Source organism: Prionailurus viverrinus, chromosome B4, assembly GCF_022837055.1.
Source record: "Prionailurus viverrinus isolate Anna chromosome B4, UM_Priviv_1.0, whole genome shotgun sequence".
Taxonomy (NCBI): domain Eukaryota; kingdom Metazoa; phylum Chordata; class Mammalia; order Carnivora; family Felidae; genus Prionailurus; species Prionailurus viverrinus.
In genome coordinates, this window is record NC_062567.1 from 128093095 (window position 1) to 128117037 (window position 23943).

The 23943-nt window shown below is 51.4% G+C and overlaps 1 protein-coding gene across 1 annotated transcript in view; it reads right to left on the reverse strand.

The window, feature by feature from the left end:
* The window catches only part of CACNG2 (calcium voltage-gated channel auxiliary subunit gamma 2), a 109050-nt gene extending 85341 nt beyond the window's left edge, over positions 1 to 23709 (reverse strand). The window contains exon 1 of the mRNA XM_047865745.1: positions 22867 to 23709. Within this exon, the coding sequence (XP_047721701.1) occupies positions 22867 to 23077 (211 nt within the window). The 5' untranslated portion in view covers positions 23078 to 23709. The remainder of the gene's footprint in view (positions 1 to 22866) is intronic.
* Between the last annotated feature and the right edge of the window lie 234 nt (positions 23710 to 23943).

A 23943-nucleotide genomic window follows, 5' to 3' on the forward strand; every position in this document is an offset into this window, starting at 1 on the left:
ACGAAGAAGTATGTGCTGGCGTGTGCTGACCCTGTGGCTCGATTCAATCGTAATAAAGTTCTGCGGATTTAATACATTTTCTCCGTAGAGTGTCACAGCCGACGGAGTTGTGAATAGCACGTTCTGTTTTTGCCTTGAGAACAGTTCTCGTCAACCAAGTAGCCAATGGGAACTCAGTTAATTAATAAAAGTACATCCCTTTTAAGTACTGCTGTGGCTTGACTGGCCCTTGATCGCATGGATTTGAACAAAGCCAGTTTGGAGGTCGCTAATAGGAACTTGTTACTGAGCTGTCATTTACAAAATGTACTTTGAGGCTCTGAGTCATCAGGTCACGCAGTGATGCCAGGGGTGGGGACGGAGGGAGGCTTAGGGTGGAATCTATTGATGTGCTGGAACCCAGAGGGGAGGGCAGCTGCTCCCCAGGCTTAGACCCCAGGTCAAATGGGGCCACATCGAGTGATGGGATTGTTACCTCCCCAGGTGCCAATTGGGGTTGGCTTGCAAAGCGCTGAAGAATGAATCACACCCTGTCCTGGCTGAGGTTTATGACACGCGATTTGGGGGCGGGCGGGGCGGGGGGTAGGAGCAGGAAAGCCTGACTTTGTCCCATGTCACATGACTTTGTCCCATGTCACATGACAGGGGCCAGCAAGTCACCAGAACTGGGAGAAGATGGCCATCAGTCAGAATCTCAGTTTCTAACCCTTGTGTGAACCAAAGGGGCCCCCTCACCCCCCTTCCCCTCTGATCTTAGAGAACCAGCCCACTCTCTCTATCGCCTTCTACTACCCTCTTTCCACACACGTTCACGTTTGACCCAATTCCCCCTTCTATCCAAAGACGCGACCCAGTTCTCGAGCCTTCTCCCCCACAGTTCTGACCCAGTTCTCTCGTCATTTCCACAAAGACGCGACCCAATTTGGCTGCATCCTTCCCCATGCACATGCGATGACATTCCCCCTACGCCTCCCCACACTACAGATCTGACCCAATTTCCACCTCCATGCTAGTCGTTCACACCTGTTCCCCTCCCCCGCCCCACTGGACCGGAGCCAGACGGCTACCTTCCCTTTCTACAGGTGACACCAGCCCCTTCTTTTAATATCCAAGACAGAGCTGCACCTCCGACAGCAACCTCTTCTCTCCCCAGGTACGTCCCCAGGCATTTGACCTGATTCTCCCACTCCTCAAACCCTGCTGGGGACGTCATCACACCCCCTCTTCCCAAGGACATGTGGTTCGTGTCATTGCCGGAATGTCCAGCCCTCCGACACAGCCAACATGCCCAAAGTTTTCGGCGCAACCAGAGCAGGCAATTATTTTGGCACCTGGCATGGCTAGAGGAAACCGTACAGCTGCCCGTGCCTTAATCTGATATTCAGTTATTAGGTTATTTTTGAAGAAATCATTTTGTTGGCAGCGTATCCGTCAGCATTTTAAATTTTCTTAAAAAAAAAAAAAAAAGGATGTGGGAACAGTTCCGGTGAACTGTGGTGGGCAGTCAGGGCTAAAGGCCTTTACAGGAAGATGTGGAAACCAGCCACGGACCGCCCCCCTTGCTATGTCTGTGGGACTCCTTAAGAGGTTACAGAAGATTGCTCTCCATGGATTCCTCATTCTCGGCTGCTACCTAGTTAAAAAGTAAATACGTTTCAATGATCACAAATGATTTTTACTTAGCCACCAGGAATCAGACCACAATCATTTTTGCATTTTGTAAAAGCCCCTACACAGCTGTCACATGACAAAGGTATTAGGTACTATCAATTTTGGGGACTGATTTGAGTGAATGACCTTGGGCTGGGGGCGGGTGGTTGAGGGAAGGGGGGAAAGGGCTTTTGCAGCCTTGCCCTGGCTTCTGTAACTGTTCCTTTGTCCCTGTCCAGTGGTCCGCTTGTGTTTGAGGCAGGAAGAGCCCGTGGCTCTCCTCCCTTTTCTCTGAACTCTGAGCTGAGGTGACACTCGTGGTGGAACTAGAATTAGAAATAGTTGTTGTTTTGACAAATCCAGCATATTGCTGTGAATAGGGTTTCTCTTCTAAAATGAAGCACCATGAGTTCAAAGCCTTTGGACACCGTAAAGAATGTTCCGAACGTTCTTATCATGATGACAATCCCTTTGATCATCACTGTTGTCACCATCTCCATCATCACCACCTTCATCACTACGTCTTCATCACCATCACCACTAGACCCCCACTGGCACCACCACCACCACCACCACCACCGCCATCATGATCATCAACATCACTAACATCATCACCACCACCACCATCACCACCATCACTGCTGCTTCCACCATTAGCATCACCATTGCCACCACCATCACCGTCATCATCGTCATCACTAACATCATCATCACCACCACCATTACCGTCATCACCACCATCACCACCACCACCATCCCCACAACCACCACCATCACCGCCATCATCATCATCATCACTAACATCATCACCACCACCACTGACGCCACCACCATTAACACAATCACCACCATTACCATCATCATCATCATTGCTACCATCATGATCATCACCACCACCATCACCACTACCGCCACCGTCATCGTGATCATCTCATCACCACCACCATCAGCATCACCTCCTTCACCACTATGTTCATTGTTACCACCATCACCACCACACCTAATAACTCTGATTCTGTCCTGCACCGTTCCATTCTTTGTCTCCTGTCAACCTTTATTTATTTATTTATTTAGAGAAAGGGAGAGGGAGAAGGAGAGGTAGAGAGAGAGGGAGAGAGAGAATCTTAAGCAGGTTCCATGCCAAGCATGGAGCCCCACATGGGGCTCAATCTCACAACTGGGAGATCATGAGCTGATTCAAAATCAAGAGTCAGATGCTTCACCAGCTGAGCCACCCAGGTACCTCACTCCTGTCAACCTCTTTATATATTTATTTATATTTTTATAAATAGGAATGAACATGGAAAAATCACTTCTATGTTTTTTATTTACAAATTTTTATCTGCTTTATTCATAAATAAGTTAGAAACTCAAGATCTGCCGATGTATATCTCATTATTGATTGATTGATCAATCTATCCATCCATCCATCAATCAGTCTATCCACCCACCCATCTAACTGTCCATCCATCCATCATCCATCTATTATCTATCTATCATCTATCATCTATCTATCTATCTATCTATCTATCATCTATCATCATCATCTTTTTCTTTCTCTTTTTGGTGGTATTTCTAGGACTTTCTCCTTTTTCTTCAGACCTCCACGCTCACCTGTAGCTTGTTTGGAGCTCAAAACCTAAAGCGAACCAGTACGGCAACTTAGCACATAGAGAATGCTTCCAAACACCCTAGTACAGAGACCAGAACTTTCTTATTTAGAAAGAGAATGATGAAGAGAAACTAAACTATTTTATCTTTCTGTGGGAAAAAAGAGTACATGTCTTTATTCAGCATCAAAAGTTTCTAAAATGGAAGAAGTCAGCAAATCCGAACCTTTGGTTCGTAGCCAGTGCGTTAGGGCCATCATGTGCACATTGTTGACATCCGGTGAGTGCTTGTTGAATTGGATTCGAGTGTCAGCTTTTGGACCAAAAAGGAATTAAACCCATAGTCCCTCGGGCCACCACCTTTATTCTCAGTCTCTTTTTGGGTCACATCCCTAATCTTTCCCAGTCTTTCCTTTTGTCCCTTATCAAAATTCATGACCCTGATGCTGAAGTAAAATTGATTATTAATGTTTGGAATCCATTGGGTATACAGGATTTAAGTCCCAACTCTTCCAACAACTAGCTTGAAAAGGTCATTTTTCTTTTGGCCTCAGTTCTCTCATCTGTGCAATGGGAATCAATGCCATATAGGAAACACAGTAGGAATTGAATGAAAGAAGGTCCATACAGTTGTAGCTCCCAAAGCACCCGGCTCATGGTAGGCATGTGTATGGTACATGTACATTTCCTGTGGAATATCACGTCCTCCTCTCTGTCCATTTCTGGTACAGCCAAAGGATGCCTGGGCTGCATGCTCTTAGGGATCAGCTCTCCTTCTGCCATCAGCTTGTTCTTACAATCCTCAGCCCTTAGGAGAACCTGATCGTTGAATTAGGGAAGTGTAACATAGGCAGACCAGGGGGCAGGATTTCCCTGTGAACTCACTGCCTTTTTACCCACCGCAGGAACACTCTGAGACAGCCCATCACCATGGACAGGAATGGTTTCCACAGCGTGGTGATGCTTGAGAAGGAGCTGCAGGGTGGGAAGCCCCGCTGTTGGAGTGAAGAGGGTGAGGAGGGAACCCTGAACCTGACTCCCACCAGTGCACCCATTAGCTGTGTGACTTAATCTCTAAGCTCCTTAATCTCTCCTTCCTGCTACGGGGGCTCCTAAAATAGATGCTGTGTATTGTTCTGAGGAAACGATAAAAACACTTGGCACCTAGGAGTGTCCTCAGTAGATGTTGTTTTCCTCTCTTCCTTCTCTCTCTATCCTCCCTTTCTTTTTGAAGACATTCTTTTCTTTGCATTTCCTTTTCATCCGAGGTTTTGTGATACCAGATTTTGAGAAATGCTGACTGCTCACCGGTGGCTTGTATGGAACCCTACAGTTATTAGGAGGGTGGACACTAAGAAATCCAATAAACAATAAATATTTGTTTGTATAAATAAGAATGGCAACAACATATTTATTTGGGATCATTATTAAATTGTGAAATCAAATGAAGCCAAAGTGATAATAATTGCACTGAAAGTCAGTGGACAGCTACACCCTCTAATTTGTTTGAAAATACTACCCTACTTTGTTATTGATGCTTAATCACGCAATTATTAAAAAGAAGACCTCCAAGCTGACAATACTAATAATGGTGATAAATCTTCCTGACGTGGAGGGCTCTCACTTTGTTTTAATTGAAGGGAAGCTATGGAAGTGTTTTCCCTCATTTGAAAAAAATCTTCCTTTTTTTCTCAGGCCATCTGTCTGGCTATTAAAATCCCATCAGCTTCATTGCGAGAACGCTTACTTCCCCCACGCCTGCCATCCCAAAGGGGGCTCTTAGAGCCAACTAGTTCACGACAGCTCAGGCCCCTCCAAAGGAAAAGCATGCTGCTCTCAACTCGTCCTTTGAGGCATCCTTTCTTCCCTGGCCTCTCTGTACACGGCTGCATAGACGGTGATTTATTTCCAGGCCCCCACAGTAATACCCAGCAATCAGTTTATACCTTCGATAATGTGTTGATTTGTTCAACTGTTTAAGAAGTAACTGTCTCTTCTCAGCAGGCTAGGCTGTAACGAGACAGTGCTGGATGTTCAGGATAAACACGCTTGGGGTGAAGTTCAACGCTACGATTTCAAGACCATGCTCTATAGACGAGCCTGTGAAACTAAGTGGTTGAGTCAGGATCAAAGGTAGGGAAGGAAATACCTGTGTCCCTCTGCTCTGATCCAACACCTGGTGTCCTAACCCACATTATTCCCAACCTGTCCTATGTCCCTCTAAATCCTTTCTCCTGTGATGGTCATGCAAGATGGTCATTACCATTATTACAAGGCTGGCCTCAGCGCCCCCCCACCAAGGACAATCATTACTGAGAAATCTCATAGCACCTCTTCACACTAGGGGCAAATCCCTCAATGTTGGAGAGACTCTAGAAAGAAATCCCTTCACTTCTGGGAGATGCAGAGGAAAGGGCTAATTCCTCTCACCCAGGTGGTCCTGGGAGGGACATCTCCTCAAGACCCTGCAGGAAAACAGAGGGAAGGTTCTCCAGCTCCAGCCAGTGTGTCAACAAGGGAGTTAGGCTCACGACCTCTCTCTGGGCGATAGTCGATAGTCCGCATCATTGTCCTTCTATAGATGTGAGAATGGGTCGCATTTTAACTAAGAGCTGAGTGTTCCTGACGCCATAGAAAGGCTCTTGGAGTCCAAGCAATTTCTGTGGATTGACCCTCTGACCTTCTCTTCACTTTCCGCCCCTTTATCACTAAAGAAAAAAAAAAAGCTGTGAGTAATGGGGGTAAAGGGACACCCGTCTCTCCATCTTTTTCAAACCTGGGGGAAGGTTTATAGGTCAGAATGGTGCGTTTGCAAAGTGAATGATGGGCTATTGTGGTATCTGAGATGAATTTAGTTGGTAGAGGGATGAACATTTAAGCAGACTTAAGTGGAGTATTTTTAATATGTGTTAAAATTTTAACTAGTGCATTAAGCCAGTGATTCCTTGGCTACTATTGCTTAGGATGAGGCTAAAACAGGGCCAATTAAAGATAAGTGTTAAGTTAATAACAATACAGGTGGCACCTGGACACGGCAGACATAATGAAGGCGGAACCCAAATGGCTGAAGGGTGGGAAATCTTGATTTACAACATCACCGGTCTTTTGAGCGCCTTCTCTGTGTACAAGCCCTTTATAGAGATTATTTTACAATTTATAACCCACTGCATGACAGGCATCATCATTCCGGTGCCCTGTGGCAGATAAGAAACAGCAGAGATGACCCCCCCTCTCCCTGAGGTTACAGAAGTGGTGGGGACTCAAACCCACGCCCGTCTGATGCCCCAGCGGGGCTCTTTCTGTTGGATGGCGCTTAGTCAATCAGTCAGGGAAAACTAGGGTAGGATGTGGTTGGGTTCTAGGGAAGATCTACGGTCCCAGGCTGCTCGGGTGTGCGGTCCTGTCTCCCGGTCTGTAATTTTAGCCCGAGTCCCGGCCACAGGCTTTGCGGCTTCATCGCTCAGTCCACAAATACACCTCTCCTGCCTGGTTGTTTGCTGCGATCTCTGGGTCTCGGTGAGTTCTCCTCCCTCAGTGTCTTCGGGGCTGGAAGGGGGTGTCTGTCCCTGCCTGGGGTGAGGCGGGCCGCTTCTCTACCCTCCGACCAACTGCCATGGACCCTCCGGCTCCAAGGTTGCGGCTGCTCCGAGAAGGGATGGCCCCCTCCCGTGCTCAGCCATCTTCCCTCCCTCCCAGCGGCCTCTGCCCACCCTTTCCACGTCCCCCTGCCCCAACACCAACCTCGTTTTGCTGAGCTTCTGGTCCCGCCTCCTGCTCTCCCCAGCTCTCCCTTTTTAAGCCACTGTCTTAGCCTTGGCATGGGGTGTGTTGGGGGGGCGGCTTCCTATCCCTGCGTTAGTGTTCCCTGTTCCCTCCCATCAGCCACCCCACCCATTCTGCCTCAGGCCATGTCCTTGTAACCCTGGTGCCATGTACCGAGGCCCACGGGGAAGCCTGAAAGGCACAGTGTTCTCAAGCTAGAGGGGAGGCCCTTTGAAACAGACCTTCCCGGCCAGGTTCTTGTGTTCTCCTGTGAATTCAGTCCTGGGGGAGGGATTCTGCTATTCCAGGACTGAGGCCGGGAGAGCGGCCTGTTCTCTGAGCTGCTGCTTCCATGGCAAGCCACGACTCAAACCAATGTATCCCTCCCTTCCTCCTTCTGTCTTTCCATCCTTCTTTCCTTTCCTCCTTTTCCCCCCTTCTTTCCTTAAAAAATTTTTTTTTTGCTGAGAGTCGACTATGTGCCAGACCCTGGCTTAGCTATTTCATCAGACCGAATGGCCGATTTCCCACTTATTGACCAAATGCCCATCGTGTGCCAAGCACCCTGCCAGGCAATGAGACACACAGGCAAATCTGACAGCCCCCTGTCTCAAGAGCCTTCCTGCCTGGCTGGGGAGACAGAGACTTGAAAATAGAGAAGGCTGGGAAAGTAGAAAATCTTTGTGCACGTCGGAACTGGCAAGGACAGGAAACGCCACACCTCTGGCTTTTGCAGCCCGTGGGGAAAAGGCTTCGCGTTTCGATCAGCCTCCATCCCCCGCTTCGCTGTGTCAGCGTGAACACCACCACTGTGAATGCCAGACATAACACCCCATCTCCAAGTAGATGTCCCCGTCCCTCTGTTTCTCACTGCCATCTGAAGGCTCTCTTTGGCCAGATCCTACCGCCCTCCCATGTGACTTTGTGGGACAGGTGGAGAAGCCCGGAGCTCACCCAAGGGTGTGCAGGGGTGTAAGCGGGAGGAGGGGGCTAAAGAGATCCATGAGTGCTGGTGGTCCTGCCCAGAGAGAGGTGGAGCACGTGGTCCCCGGGGAATTGTCCCTCTGGTTCCACCGAGCATTACTGAGCTCCTGCTGTGTGCTAAGCGCCCTACTGGGTGCGTGAGGTTCTGCACTGATGCTGGGATGGGACCGGGGTCACATGGATGCTGGTCCCAGCACCATTGCTGGCTGGTTCCACGCCGCTGGCGGAATCCCCTCCCTCTCTGGGCCTCAAGTTCTTGGGGCCCAAAGTGAGGGTCTGGACCAGATGAGCTCCCTGGATGCACTGCTAGATACCCTCCTTCAATCTGGAATAAAGATTATGTTTTCCAGACTTCCTTACAGCCAGTGTATGGTCAGGTGGCAAACTTGTGGCCAATGAGACCAAAACAAAAATGTTGTGTGATATCTTTTAGGACACTTCCTTAAGAACCATGGGACAGGTGCCCTTTTGCCTTTGTCTCTTCGTGCCATTCTCTGCCTTGAAGCCTGGAATCTGAAGACAGTGGCTGGAGCTCTGGCAGCCATTATAGACTGTGGGGTTGAAGGCCACACCACAGGGATGGTGAGCAGGTAGGCACCTGCGTCGCTAACCTGCTTGTGGTGCCTCCAGACCAAACTTGTCTCCAGATTGGTTTACTTCAGAGAGGAAAAACTTTTGTCTCATTTAAGCCTCTGTTAATTTTCTGTTTCTGTTACTTGTCAAATCTGATCCCTCCTGGTACAAGCCCTAAAATCCCTTCCAGGAGTACCATTCTGAGGCTGTGACGTTAGGGCATCTTTAAACACTTGCTTCCCCGTGCTAGGCAGAATAACAGCCGGCTGCAGATGCCCCCCATCCCAATTCCTGTAACCTGTGAATATGCTATGTTGCATGCCAAAGGGGAATTAAGGTTGTAGATGGAATTAAGTTTGCTAATCAGTTGATCTTAAGAGAGGGAGATTATCCTGGATTATCCAGGCAGGCCGACTGTAATCACGAGGGTCCTTACATGTGGAGGAGAGAGGCAGGAGAGCCAGAATCAGACAGATGCAGCATGAGAAGGACTTTGTCTGGCACCTGCTGGGCTTTGAAAATGGAGGAAATCTTTCTGCCCCAATGGAACGCGGCCAGTCTCTAGAAGCCGGAAAAGGCCAGGAGACAGAGTCACCCCGCCCCCCCGAGCCTCCAGAAGGAACACGGCCCCGTTGACAACCTTGATTTTAACCCAGTGAGACCAATTTCAGACTCCCGACCTCCAGAGCTGTAAGGTGATAAGTTGGTGTTATCTTAAGCCATTGAGTTTGTAGTGATTGGTCACAGCAGGCCGTAGGAAACTAATACACTCTCTCTGTTTCCTCCTGGGAAGATAAGATCATAACCCCCACGCTAGAAAGTGCTGTGTGGCCTAAGGAAGATGGGTCCATAGGACGCGACCCAACACATAGGAGACCCTCAAACACCGACCACTCTCAGGGAACACCAACCATTCCCGTCACACCTGTGGACACCACCTTCGACCATCAATAACAACATTAGCGGCAAAGGACCCTGGTCTCCCAGAGTTTCTATTCTTGTTGGGAGAGAAATAATATGCCCTCCAAACAAATTCAGAGAGCAGGAGGCTCAATGGAGAAAACAAAACAGGCAGGGGGAGGTTGGGAGGAAGATGGGTGATGCCAGCAGGGGGGGGTCAGGGCAGACCCCCTTCCCCCGGAGCTGGCTTGTTTCTGAGCCCCGCGCATGAGCACAGAGCCTGGCATGCCAAACATCCAACACGTGTCACGTTGGATCATGTGACCATCCTCCCAGATCAAACTGCACGTCTAGAAGTTCATATCCTTTCTGAGCAATTGCCGGGCACCTCCTGTCCACCCTCCCCACCCCGCAAAAAAAAAAAAAAAAAAAAAAAACAAAAAAAAAACCCCTCTAGAAATTTCCCTCTTCTCTCCGAAGCTCGCTGGGCAAAAAAGGAAGAGAACCCCCGTGCTCCAGCAACACCCCCTCCCCTCCCTCCTCGGCCAGGCCGACAACATGGGTTGTGTCCCTGGTGCCTGCCATTTAGTTATTGAATAAAGCAGACCACATGGCCTGCACGACGGGGTGCGCTTCCCGAACCGGGGTCAAGGTCAGAAAATGTCAGCCTCTGAAAGAGACGCTGTGGGGGTGGTGGCATATGGGTGAGAGGCTCTCTTTAAAGGCGGCAGCGTTTAGCACACGGATGGGATGCCGTGTGGAGGGAGCCGGCCGGGCTGGCCCTCCACCCGGATCTCATCAGCAAGCACTGCCCTGGGGATGGGAGATATTCACGCATCTGTTCACGGAGGCGCCGCCTGCTTCGCCCTGTGAGTGGTTTTGCCCTGCCCGGGCTGCTCTGGTTTTGCTTAACATTCTCAGCATTTTTGGCCACCAGGAGACAGAGACGCTGCCTGCGATTTGCCGTTGGCCTTAGAGGAGCGGCTGCGAATTCAGATGCGCTGCGGAGGGAGGCCGGAGGAAGGCCACAGGGGCGAAGCAGCCACGGAAGAAACGTGGGAGCGGCGGGGACCCCGGGGGAATGCAGAGCACCTGCCACGCCTGAAGGGGGCCACCTACTGTCCGCCCGGCCCCTGCCATCGGTGGCCAAACAGGAATGGGGTCCCGGGGTTACAAAAAAACCCGATTTGTTTTGTTTCGTTTTTCTCCCAAGTGAAGCCATGACTAGGAATTTTTATAGGAAAGTTCTTCGTTTGCAGAAGATTCGAGGGCTAAACACAACTTGCTGGCAGGCCACCGACTGCAACTGCTAGGGTGACCACCATCGCCACACTACGGATAAGGACAGTGGCACTTACTATGTATCAGCATCTCGCCGAGCACTTTACACGAGCATTTTGCTAAAATCTCATGACCAACTCAAGAGTGACATACAACGTTTCCCACTGACACATGAGAAAATCGAGTCAGAGAGGTGACACTCCTCATCCAAGGTCACCTCACTGATAAGTGATAGGTTTGGGGTTTGAACCCAGGCCGACAAATGCCAGAGCTGACTGGAGCTCCAGGCCTGGCTGGAATATCCTGGGATTATGATGGTGCTGGGAGAAAAGTCTGAGATTAAATATGTATCCTAATATCAGACGCGAAGCTACGTTCTATGTCCTTTTTCTATAGTCATCCATCCATCCATCCATCCATTCATTCAACAAACACTGAGTGAGCTCCTACTATATGCCTGGCACTGGGCGAGGCCAGGGGGACAGAGGTGGGAATCACTCTATCCAAGATGAAAGGTCTCGTCTTCTCCCAGCAGATGTCTCCTGTTTGCTCGTACCGACTCAGACAAGGTCACTCACGGTCACACCTTACTTGACACAACGACAGTCCCCAGGTCCTGTGGATCCTCTAGGGTCAGTCCCCTGCCCTGGGCCAGCTGCTTCATCACTTCCCAGACCATGCAGTCCCCTCCTTCCTGGAGTCTCCGCTCTGTCCTCCCCGCCCCGTCCCCATCTTTACTTCCCGAACGATCCTTCCAAAGTGCGAGTTTGACCATGTCCCTTCCCTTCCCGACATTCTCCTCTCTGGGCTCTTTGCACAGCACAGCCGTCCCTCCACGATGTGGGCTCTGTCCAATCTTGTCCCTCGGGTACTAATACCTTCCCTTACCTCCCCGCCCACACCTGGCGCCCAGCAATACCAGAAACCTCTTGTGCTCCCCTGAACACTCTGTGCTATCTCACGTCTCTTCCTGGAGCAGGGTCCCCACCCGGAGCGTGGCTGCTTGTGTCCCTCTATCCCCCACTAGAGCAGAAGCTCCTGGAGGGCAGGGGCCCCGTCTTTTCACCTTTTTAAAATCTGGAGCCTGGGATGGAACTTGGCACATTGTAACCGAGTGAATTTTGTTGATGAAAAGGATTAGGGAACTCATGGTCTAGAAGCAGAGACAGAACTGGGAACAAGCAACGGGAAGAAGGAAAGTGTGTTAGAGACACATGTGGATGCTGTGGAAGGAAAGAGGGAGGGGTTGTAACCTAGTGGGAGGCAGCTGAGGTGTTGGGGAAGTGACAAGTTAGCTGAATCCTGGAGACAGGTGGAATGTGGTTGGGAACAGGCCCTTTTGGCAGAGGGTGGGGGAGAGGGAATAAATAAATAAATAAATATATATTTTTTCACCCCTTTCCCCCTCCAGAAACTGTAGCTAGCACGATGTCCATGCATTTTGAGGCATTCTTCTGTCTTCAAAGCAACGAAAGAAACTGGCAGTCCCTCCACGTCCCCCCACTCTGCCCTGTGTAAGGAGCATATTCCTAAGGTAAGCTTCAAAGTTCTGAAGACTGCATCACGCATGGAGTTCAAGTTCTCCAAGAGATTTATTTATAAACTTGGGGGCTAGGGGATGATGGGAAATATAACAATTAGTGCACTAGGAAGGCTGTGCACTGGTTTGGGGGACGGACAGACTTGGGCTGGAATCCCAGCTCTGCGACTTGCTGTGTGCCCTCGGGCGAGTTACTTAACTTCTCTGAGCCTCTTAAGATGGAGATAATGGGCATCACCGCATGTACCTTCAGAATTGTGAAAGTTACGCAAGAGCTAGCCTCTGAAAAGCATCTAAAGAGTGCTTAGCGCGAAGGAAGCACGCCACGAATGATCAGCTATTATTATTTATGTTATCATTACCGTTGACGTGATGCCAGGGTTACCTGCTTTGCCAAACACGTTGGAGGAAAACCTGGGGAGAAGAGTTTCCAACCTTAGGGAGACTTCAAGGAGGATGAGGGATAAGACTCGTACAGACAGAGGGCTGGGGGCAGAGAAGTGACAGAAAAGACTGATCCTTTAGGCAGAGAAAGCAAGAGAGGAAAGCAACGGGGCAAGACTGGAAGAAAGGCTAGCAGCCAGTCACCAGTGGATCGTGCCCCACAGCCAGGGCAGAGAGAGGCTGGCACCGAAACTGCACGGTGGATGCTGTAGAGCAAAGCAAGGTGCTGAGTCCCCATACAACGAGGCCACAGCAACCGTGCACCTGGGATCTCAGAGCTAATCCTTGGCACTCTTGTTAGCAGCTGGAAGACTACCCAAGGTCAAGGAAGTTCAGAGAAGAGTGAATAAATACAGCGTCAGGAAGGGAAAGGAGTGGTGACTCCTCAGAGCAGACTCAGGGCTGCTAAGTCAGTACCTCTGGGCCGGGTGATAAGAACCAGGATTTAGATTAAGAGAAAAGGCTGGCGGTGGCCTTATCGGCTTCCTGAAGCTCATTTATGGCAAAGCTGTTGCCCTGGGGGGGGGGGTGGGGGAGGGGGGTGCAGGGTGCCAGGGAGACACCTGCCTCTTCTCGGGTCTTTCACCGAGTGGCTCCAGCCGAGCCTAGGAGAAAAGCGCGGTCTAGAGGATGCTCCGGGTTTTTCTTTGGAAGCCAGGTCCCTGCCTCAGTGGGAGCCCCTGGAGGGCAGGTTCACCCAACGCTGTTCACCCAACGCTGGCTCCTCAGCATTGTCTCTGTGCCAAGGCAGACCCGGCCCCCCCGGCACGGAGCATACAGCCCCTAAAGGGGCACACGGACCACAGGCAAGTGAACGCTAAAAAGGAAAAAGTCAACGTGAAAGGCGGAAAAGGGAAAGGAAAGAGGCTCACGGGACTGGGGGCTCCAGGGGAAAGGGTGACATCTGAGCAGAGACCTTCTGCATCTTTGTCACCGGAGGGGCTACACCCGGAAGTCAAAAGAGAAGGGGGGCGGATCCCGATGCACCTGTTTTGCGCATTCCCTAGGATCTTCTCTCTTCTCTCTGTTTACTGCAACCAGCTCCGCACAACTTACGTGCTCACTCCCTTTCCCAGGAGAGAGCTCACCACCTCTGGCCCCTGATGCCTGCCACCCCCCCGCCACCCCTGCTGTGAGAGACTCAGCCTCCGGGGAGCTCACTGGGGGGCCAAGCCCGTTGCTGCCCTTGCTTCCGCCTTGCTGGGCCTCCCTTTCTCCCAGGTGGAAACACACACCGCCCCGTGAGCCATTTCTGTCCCTCTGGAAGGCGGTCCCGCCACCTCCCAGACTCACCCCTCCTTGCCATCTACCTTCCAGCCGCGTGGGAGCCTCTGCACGGTGGCTCGGGCGTCTGTTTCTGCACACGGCCCTTCCCTCGGTCTGAGGTGCTCACCCTCTCCCCAGCTTGCTCACCCCTACGCATCCTTCAGAACCCGGTCTCCCCCGGCATCCACCCCTCCCCGGTCTCTGCGCTCCCAGAATCCCCTGTGCTTATGCTTCCTGCTGTCCCGTCATCTTCGTGTGTTCACCGTTGTGTCTCCCCTGCCAGATGAGAAGTCCCTGTGCCCCGAGGGCAGAGACTGAGCCTTTGACTCTGTCCTCAAAGCTCGTACCCGCTAGTGCTCCGGGAACAGCTACTGAACAGAGATCAACTATTGCCCTCTCCCTTGTCGAGAAAGGTGTCGGTAGGACCACACTGTTCCGCCCTCTGCTGCTCCCGGAGTCACGGGACAGGCACCAGCTGCCTGCGGGCAGAATCCCTTGGGCTCTCTCGGCACCTTGCCCGCAGGCCAGAAAGCTCACCACCTTCCTTTGGTTCGAAGGCACGTAATTCGGGTTGCAAGGTTTCTGAAATTAGAGCGCGTTTGACAATTGATGTGTCCATCAAATTTGTCCTCCCCCCCCCCCCGCCCCCAAAAGCTATTTTTAAGAGGATGGTCCACTTCGTAAACTAACGGTTCCCCGGGAAGCGAGGGAAGACGGGACCGGGAGAATACGGCACCTTTCGTAGCCAGGAGAGAGGACCGGGATGCCATGAGGTCATGCGACTCAGCCACGATCGCACAATGGTCGACCTGCATTTCTGGGGGGTCGGGGAACACACTTAACGTCCCTCTTCTCTCTCGTTCCTCTTTTCCAAAAGTCTGCTGCATAGGACTGAGCCGCATTCAAACTCCAACGCAAATTCTCCACGGTCCTAACTGATTGTAAGGGGCGCCAGGAATCCCTCTGAACTTGCGGGAGGGCGACGAAGGCAGCAACAGGGCCATGTCACATAGCCTGTTCCTCAGGATCCCCCACGGGGCCTCACCGGGATGGCCCTCAGGCAGGTGGGAGCTTGCTCACCACTGCTTTCTTTTCTTTTTTTAATTAAAAAAATTTTTTTAAATTTATTTTTGAGAGAGAAGGAGAGAGAGGGAGAGAGAGAGAGAGAGATTGAGAGCAAGCAGGGGAGGGGCAGAGAGAGAGGGAGACACAGAATCCGAAGCAGGCTCCAGGCTCCGAGCTGTCAGCCCAGAGCCTGACGCGGGGCTCGAACTCACGGACCACGAGATCATGACCTGAGCCGAAGCCGGCCGCCCAACCGACTGAGCCACCCAGGCACCAGGCACCCCGCCACTGCCTCCTTATGTTGGCACAGGGCTGGCACCTGCCGTCAACACCTCCACTGAGTGTATTTTGAATTTAGTTGATTGGAGTGGAGTATTATCTATTCCCGGCCTTCTCTGCGCTGTCACGGGAAGTTTGGAGGCCTTGACGGCATTGGGATGGAGACGGGGGGGGGGGGGGGGGAACACGCCGAGAAGAGAGGAGAACGGCGCCCGAAACCTCGCAACAACCTTAGGGGCAGGCACTGTCACCTCCACCACGTGGATGGCACAAGGGAGGCACAGAGACAAAATTCACTAGCTCAGCGTCACACAGCTTATAAGCAAGAAGCCAGAAGTCAGAGAGCAAAACTCCGCAAGACTAACAAGGCCTCGCACCTTTGAGTCTTAACTACCTCTGAAGCCCTCTCCCCACACCGTCCAGCACTGCCCCCCCCAAACTCTCCACCTGCCCCCCCTCCCCCAGCCACCAGCCTCACCCAGGCCTCTGTCTCGTTCTTCCTCACTGATCTCTGCCCTTGCTGCCCTCTGAACTGGAATGATCTTTTTTCCTCTCTTCACCCCCATGAACCCCTACTCCTCCTTCAGATAATCGTTCTCACCTCACCTCCTCAGGGAAGCCTTCTCGGATTAGATACTGTCTCAATATTGCGAACTCACAGCCCCATGTGACCTCCCTGGGGAGCACTATCTTAGTTGTAATGTACATATATATATTTTTTAATTTTTTTTAACGTTTATTTATTTTTGAGACAGAGAGAGACAGAGCATGAACGGGGGAGGGTCAGAGAGAGAGGGAGACACAGAATCTGAAACAGGCTCCAGGCTCTGAGCTGTCAGCACAGAGCCCGACGCGGGGCTCGAACTCACGGACGGCGAGATCGTGACCTGAGCCGAAGTCGGATGCCCAACTGACTGAGCCACCCAGGCGCCCCTGTACATATATTCTTTGAGTTAGGGTCTCTGAGGACCGGGGGCCGTGACCCTGAAGGCACCACCTCAACCCCTGGCCCAACCCTTGGCCCTTTGCCGAACTTCACCAAAGGTTTAACAAATAAATGAGTGAAGGAGTTGCCTGACCCGTGACTGTCAACCAACCCAGAAGCTTTAAATGCGTATTTCACTTGAATACGGGTATTTTGGCCAAAACACTCATACCTGAGGCGAAAGGGAACAGTTGTATTTTGCACAGTCTAAAACATCTCTTGTGTTATTAGTTTGGATTTGTGCCTTCTCCCCCCCACTGACCTGAAAGCGAACGCTCGTGGGAAGCCCTCCCCAAGGATCTCGGTGACAGCCGCTGTGGGTGATGTGGAGGCAGGAAAACACGGCCACCGTCTATTCAGAGGACACTCACCACCCGGCACTTCCTTCCCAGGCATTCGGTCGTTCTCCCAACTCTTTTTTATTACCTTTCCTTATTCTCATCCCTTGCGTGTGGAACACCACCCTCCCTTGTCTCTCTCCCCCTCGCTCCCTGTCGCCCCTCCTCTGTGTTGAGTTCTCCATTTCCTGGAACGTCGGAAAGAGGATGCTGTTGCCACCACCGCTCACCGTAGATCAGTTCGAGAACGATCCTTTGCCGGTATGAAGGGACCACGGGCTCCGAATCCCCGCCCCGCTGAGCAGGCAGTCGCGGTTTGCTCATTCACCAGCGAAGGTGGGCTGACGTCGGGCACGTCGTAACCGCGGTGGCTGCAGCAACGAGCAAACCAGACAGAAATCCCTGCCCTCGTGGAGCTGACTGGCCGGTGGGGGAGACAGGCGGCAACTATCCCGAGTAAACTATGGAGTATGCTAGAAGGTGGTAAGGACTCCGTAAAGGAAAAGGAGGCGGAGTAAGGAGGATCGTAGGAGGGGTACAGGTTGGGCTTGTCGATCTTGACCGCCAATAAGATGGGCAGGGAAGCCGCCCTGTGAGAAAGCTGTTTTGCTTTCCTTTTACAGAAAAGGAAACTGAGGCTCGGAGAGGTTAAATGCCGTGCCCCGAATCTCGCCGGCTGCAGGGCTTGGAACGAAGCCAGGCCCGAGTGGCTGCGAAAGTCTTTCAGCTACACGACATGCCACACAGCTCCATCTGAAAATGTACAGGGGACATACGTTTGCTATTTTCTGAAAGATGCTTGCAACGATAAAGCTGAGGACACTTCCAGACTTCCAGACCGGAAGGGCAAACCCACAGAGGCGCGTGGCGGGTCTGGCCTGAAGCTCAGGGTCGCGTTCCCTCAGCCTCACGGGAGTGAGGGAATCACGGCAGAACCGTCACGCTGCGAGGTGCGGGCCCGGTGGGCCAGAACAGGCTCAGGCTGGGCCCTGGCTGGGGGACACTTCAAGGGACACAGACAGAATAAAACCCAGTGCTAGCAGTGAATATGAGCCTAGGGCCACAGCAGGCCAGGGTATGTGCATAGAGCCCTCTGGAGGCTTGCGGGGTGGAAACGGGGCCCTGGATTCAAGTTCTGGCTCTGTCCACGTGGCCTTGGTGGGTGGTGTCACCCCTGTGTGCCTGGTTCTGCTCAGCTGTAGAGGGACACGGGGGCGGGAAGGGCTGCACGGGTGGGCAAGGGCTCCAGAGTTCGTGCCTCAGTAAAGCACTCAGGTTTGCCTTGCTGGGTGAGGATGCTTAGGTCTTGGCCCTGTGGAAAACTGGTCAGCACCTAAGACCTCGGGGACTGTTCTCAGGATCCTGGGGACTGGGTGGGAGGTTTGCTAAGGCATAGAAGATTCTGGGGTAACTAAATGGGGACGGTCCCTAATGCCTGCTCTCTACCCACAGTGTCTCATCTGGTGCCTCTTACAACCCACCTGGGCTTGGATGTACTTTAAAAGCAGGAAAGGGGGGCGCCTGGGTGGCTCAGTCGGTTGAGCGTCCGACTTCGGCTCAGGTCACGATCTCGCGGTCCGTGAGTTCGAGCCCCGCGTCGGGCTCTGGGCTGATGGCTCAGAGCCTGGAGCCTGCTTCCATTCTGTGTCTCCCCCTCTCTCTGCCCCTCCCCTGTTCATGCTCTGTCTCTCTCTGTCTCAAAAATAAATAAAACGTTAAAAAAATTTTTTTAAAAGCAGGAAAGGGAAGAAAACCAATGGGTTATTTATTTATTTTTCCCTTGCTTGCAGAGACTGAGTTTACTGACAATTTTCCGTTGGCCAGTTAGGAGCGGCACGACCTTAAACACGGACTCCTTCTGAATCCTCTTAGTTTGTGATGATGAGTTCCATGACTCATTATTATTCTTGTAAAAAAGAAGCACCAGGAAGAACAAACAGACCATCCTGACTTCCTCGCCTCCTTCTTTCTCGATTACTCGACTGTCACACGTCCTTATGGTGCTTGAGTGAAGTTAAATAATCTTAAGGATTTCGGAATCAATCCACCCATCACTATGTTTATGCCCCCCCCCCCCCCATTGTGCGCAAAGCGCCTAAGGAGAGTCGAACGGGGAATCTGACTTGGGAATTCTGGAGTGATGGGTGCAGGGTGTGGAGCGACTTCCACAATCAGCTCGCCCGAGACGCGAAAAAGTAAGATGATCTGGGAAAGGCTGTTGGCCTTCCTAAAATAAAAGAGACATACTTTCCTTCTGGAGAAGCAAGGCAGCCATGGCTGAACCCAGCCTGGAGCCCTCACCACCTCTCAGGCCGGGCAAAGGCTACGCGACCGGGAGGTGGGCAAAGCCAGTTCGGGCAAAGCGAGACACTTCTTGCTCAAAGGGAGCAGGGACGTAGAACCAGTGGCAGAGTCACCGTGAGCAGGCAGCACGTGGAAGCAAAGACAGGAGGAGCCGTGGATGGAAGAGGAGCTCAGAGATTCAGCAGAGAGAATGTTAACAGCCCAGACAGAAAGAGTTCTGTGCTGCCTCACAGCAAGGAAAGGGACGCGCGCGAGACAAGGGAGGGCGGTCTCTGCTCTAGACCACGTTGCACGGCTGTTGGTTCCTCCTCTGCAGGGCCGGAAATCCTCTGGGGGAGACGCGGGGGGCCCCCCCCGCACAGAGGGGAGGAAGGCGAGGAAGGCGCAGGGGAGGATAAACACAGAGTGAATTTCTTGCTGCCCCTGGAGACCATGATTCCTTTCGGTGACAGCAGAGGTTAATATCCTGAGCAGCAAGCCACCGCTCGGCCCAGAGACACCTCGCTCGGGGCAGCTGTTTTAGTGTCCTGTCATGGGTTTTATTGAACTCTATTCCCTGAAAGGGCCAATCCCTCTCTCCATTTGGAGGCTCTTAGAGCAGCTTTCCTGAAAAGTTCAAGGACTTCTCCTATCATGCTCCACCTGTCTGTATCCACGCACAGACTGTCCCACCCCCTCGATCCCAGTAAAGACCCCAGTCTCCTAGGAATTTCAAGTTCGCACAGACGCTCCTATTTACCCTGCACAAGGGGGAAAAAAAATTAAAAGGTTGTAATTTCTTGATTTCCCTTGTCTCCCGCTGTGTGTCTACCCCTAACAGGTGGCCCTGTCCCTCCTCATTCTTCAGCAGACTGATTCACTTCAAAAGCAGCAATGGAGGCAGGCAAATATTTGCTGATTCTTATTTTCATCAAGAAGGGAATGGGGGTGGGGGAATGGCGGCGGGGGGAAAGCATGTCAGGAGACAAAAAGCCCGAGTGAAAACCCGAAAAGCCGCAGAGATCAGAAGCAGACGGGGTTGTCTTTCCCTCTGGAGTCATCAGGAGCATCTTGGGGAGATTTGAAGTCTGTTCACAAACTTTTGGGGTATGGGCAGGAAACACAGTAAAGAGGCGACGGGGGAATCTTTCCTGAAGGTCCAAGTTTCCACACACAAAAAACATAGATTGGGAGAAATGTAAAGTGCCGACAACTGGATCTCCATAAAGGCTGACCCTATTTTGAATGCTCCAAAAAGCAAGCACAGAAACACCTCACAAGAGCCATCTATGCTAACCTGGAGAGATAAGTGCTTTTCCAGTCTGTGGAAATCAGTGCATTCTTCCAAAATAAATGGGTGGCTTCAAATCTTCCAGCCACTTCCTAAGTGGCCAAGGCCCGACTTCCTGGGGGCAGTCCCAGGTCCGCGAAGCCCCATATGGACGGACGCGTTGGAAAATGCAGGCGAGGTTGCACGGTCCCCCACCCCCGCTACCCCGAGCACCCACCCTTCCCGCCTGGGCCTTGGCCACAAGTGGAAAAGGAATAGCATCCTGGAGGGAGCCTGGCCCAGCCCCCCCTCACTGCCCGGAGGCCCCAGGCCTGGGAGAAGGGCCAAACCCACAGCTCTGGTGCGCACCACACAACCCTTGGGAGGTGTTGTAATCCTAACCCTTTCTGGGAGATGATTCGGGGGTGGGGGGGTGGGGTGCCGTGTGGCGAGAAAGCGAGGGGGGTGGGCGGCACATTTGGGGACGCAGACACCAAACAGATGGAATTTAAATGAAAATACTTAAGCCTTTTAATACACAAGTGATCCGAAGCCACCTCCAGTCCACTTGCCTTCTGGGAATTATAAAATGTTTCGAAGATCCCAGTACATGAAGAATTTGCAAGTAAAGCCCTGATAGGAAAGTATGTTTATACCAACTTACCAATTTCTGAGTATATTTCTCCTAAAATAACGTTCCGTCTTTCCTCTAATTTCTTGGCTGCCTGTCTCCATCCGACTAACATCCAAGGAAGGCAAATTGCTCCTATGATCATTTCCCTAAAGCAACTCTCATTCACTTTGCTTTTCTTCTCTTTTGGAATAAAAGTCTGCCATAAATGTTTAATTAAATGGAAGCCTTTCCACTGTTAATGACAAGCTGCTCGAAAGGCTTTTCATTCTTTAAGGACGGGTGTGTTTAAAACGGTCCCTATTAATTTCCTGATATTGATTCTCTGGCTGGGGAAGAGCATAGAGTATTCAGCCTACAGCTCTCCTGCAGACTATGTTCAAGGCAGCGGTTTGGATTGAGAAAGGGCACCAAATGCAGTATGCGTCAAATAGACCATCGCTCAATGAAGTCACTTAGCTATTCAAAACATGTTCAGCCATCACTCAACTGCTTGCACCAAGAATGTTGGGAGGGGGCACGAAACTGGTGCTCTTTCCCAGACATAATCGTTTCCCAAAGAGCGGCTTTGGCTCAGTTTGGGTTAGACCCTGGGGCCACATCAGTTTCTCCCTCTGCTGTCTGTTTCCCTCTCTTCTCCCCCATCTCCTGGCTTCAAGTCCTTGCATCACCATCCCATGGTGAGCTTAACAAACAATTCTGCAGTCCCCGCTTCCCAGCGCTGCCTCAAACGGCCTCCGGTATTGGTTCATGTCAGAAGCAGAGCACATAAGCCTTTCTCTCCACGCAGAAACACGTATCTCTCTGTGCACATCCTTCCACGGGTAGCTGTAGCTTGTACATACGGATATCTCTATGTATGTATATATACACACATGGCCATTCAAATGCGGTCCCTCGTATTAGAGTCTGTTGCTAAATGCAGGTTGTATGACCTGCAGGAGTTTTTTTCTGTGCTTATGAACGTGGCTCAGAAGCACATGCCTTTAGCGGTACCCCGAGCTCCCAGGCTTCTCACGGTGGGGACCCCTTTGGCCACAGCACATGCACAGGCACACACGTCTCAGTGACCCTGCAAGATCAAGGCAAACAGCTGACACCCCCAGTCCACTGCCCCCCCCCTCCACTCCCTCCCTCAAGCTCTCCAAGCCCTCGCCTCTCTCTCCCGGCCTCCCTGCACAATGTCTGATGCTCAAGCTGGCTGCAATGCTGACCGTACTCGCTTCTGGATAACAGACATGTCACTGCGTGGAAGTGAACCGGTTCTCAGCCTAACCCGCAAGTGAACTGCTGTTTATCAGAACTTGGGCTTGTTTCCTGTGAGAGACGTATGTATTTTTGGACTTTGTAAACGTTAAAACACACACATACACACACGCAGCCAGTCGCCCCGAAAGATATGTGTGGGTTCGTAGACATTACGAAATGCTCTTGAACTCAGCTTGCGATCCTGGAATAATTAGGATTTACCAAATAAGGATTCTTAGAAACAACAGATTTTTTTTTTTTTTTAAAAAAGGAGATTTGCAGATGATGATGTGTCTGGGACTTTTGGGGAGTAAGGGGAGGAGGAGGGGGGAAAGGAAGCACATTTTTGAATTCTTCATTGCGAAAAGAGGAGCAGTGTTGACAGAAACAGCTATTTCCCCCCCTTGTAGATGGCAATGCTACACCAAATGGCAAATCCTAATGATTCCAAAGCAGGCAGAGCTCATTTGACTTTAAAAGACAATCTCTTGTTGTTTTCATCACATCACAGATCATTCCAATGAAGAGGTTTAGGGGAAGGGGGGGGTGGTGGTGGAGGCTTGAGAGTTGAGTATGGCTTTTGCTTATTGATTTTCTTTCCTCTGAAACTAACCCAACCAACCTTGATCTGTGGTAGGAAGGAGTGAAGTAAGAAAATGGTGGAATGTGAAGGGGACTTATTTGGAGGAGGGTGGGGAGGGGGAGTGAAAAGGGGAGGGGTGAGGTGGAGAGGGGGAGGAGATGGGAAATCAAATACCTTCTAGACAGCAGGTTCTCCATAATCCAGAATGGGTCATAACTTCCTCGTTCTTTTTGCTGGTTTCATTCTCACTGACACTTTTGGTCTTGCAAACCCCTCTGGAGTAGAGCCAATAGTCGGTTCCCACAGCTATGGTCATCAGACTGAAGGCAGCGAAAGCACCAACGGTGGTTAAAAGCATTTGAACACCTCGATCAAACAGCCCCATAATTCTTCATTATATAAACACCCAACCGACTTCTGGTTCTCGGGAGAGTGTGTGTGAGGGTGCGAGTACTAAAGCAAAAAAATAAAAATAATTCCACCACTAATATAATGGATCTGTGTGTGAATAGAGAATATGGAGAGATATAAAACCAGGGAGGTAAGAAAAGCTCACGGAAAAGAGTGTAAATTATAAAGATCACACGGGAAGAGAGGCTTGCCTTTTGAGATCAGAAACTGTTCCAGTTGCAGTAAAATTTTTTTTTAAAAAAAGGAGGAAAAAAAAAAATAAAAAGACACCCCCCACCCCCCCAAGTGAGATGCCTTAATCTCTTTTCCTAAAATTCTGGTCTCCAGTTTCCATATGTGATAGCTAATTTGGAGATGGCTTCCACAGTGAACCAGGGAACAGCCGCATTCTCAACACAATCTCTCATGGTCGGGACCTAGACAGTTAGAGATTGTAAAAGCCGGGATGCAACCTTCCGTCTTCGTTCTCGGCTCTGCGGCCTGCGCCATGAAAATCCTTTGCTTCGCCAGTTCTCTTCCTTGGGGGGGGGGGGGTGTCTCGGGCGCTTTCGTTTCAGACCAGACTTCCCAGTATTCTGTAAGCCCTTGATCTCAGCTGAACAGGTGCGGGGGTCTCGCCTTCCATGGTTTTGCCCCGGCAGCGGCAGCGGCGGCGGCAGCAGGGCGGGCAGGCACGGCGGCGGCGGCGGCGGCGGCGACGGCAGGACGAGCAGCGGCGGCGGTTATTGTTGTTGGCGGCGGGGGTAGTGTTGGCGAAGTGGGGGAGGGAGGGGGTTTCTCCCGGAGAATCGAGGCGGGTTTCCCTCCCCCTATCTGCAAAGCTCCTGGAAACAAGGGAGC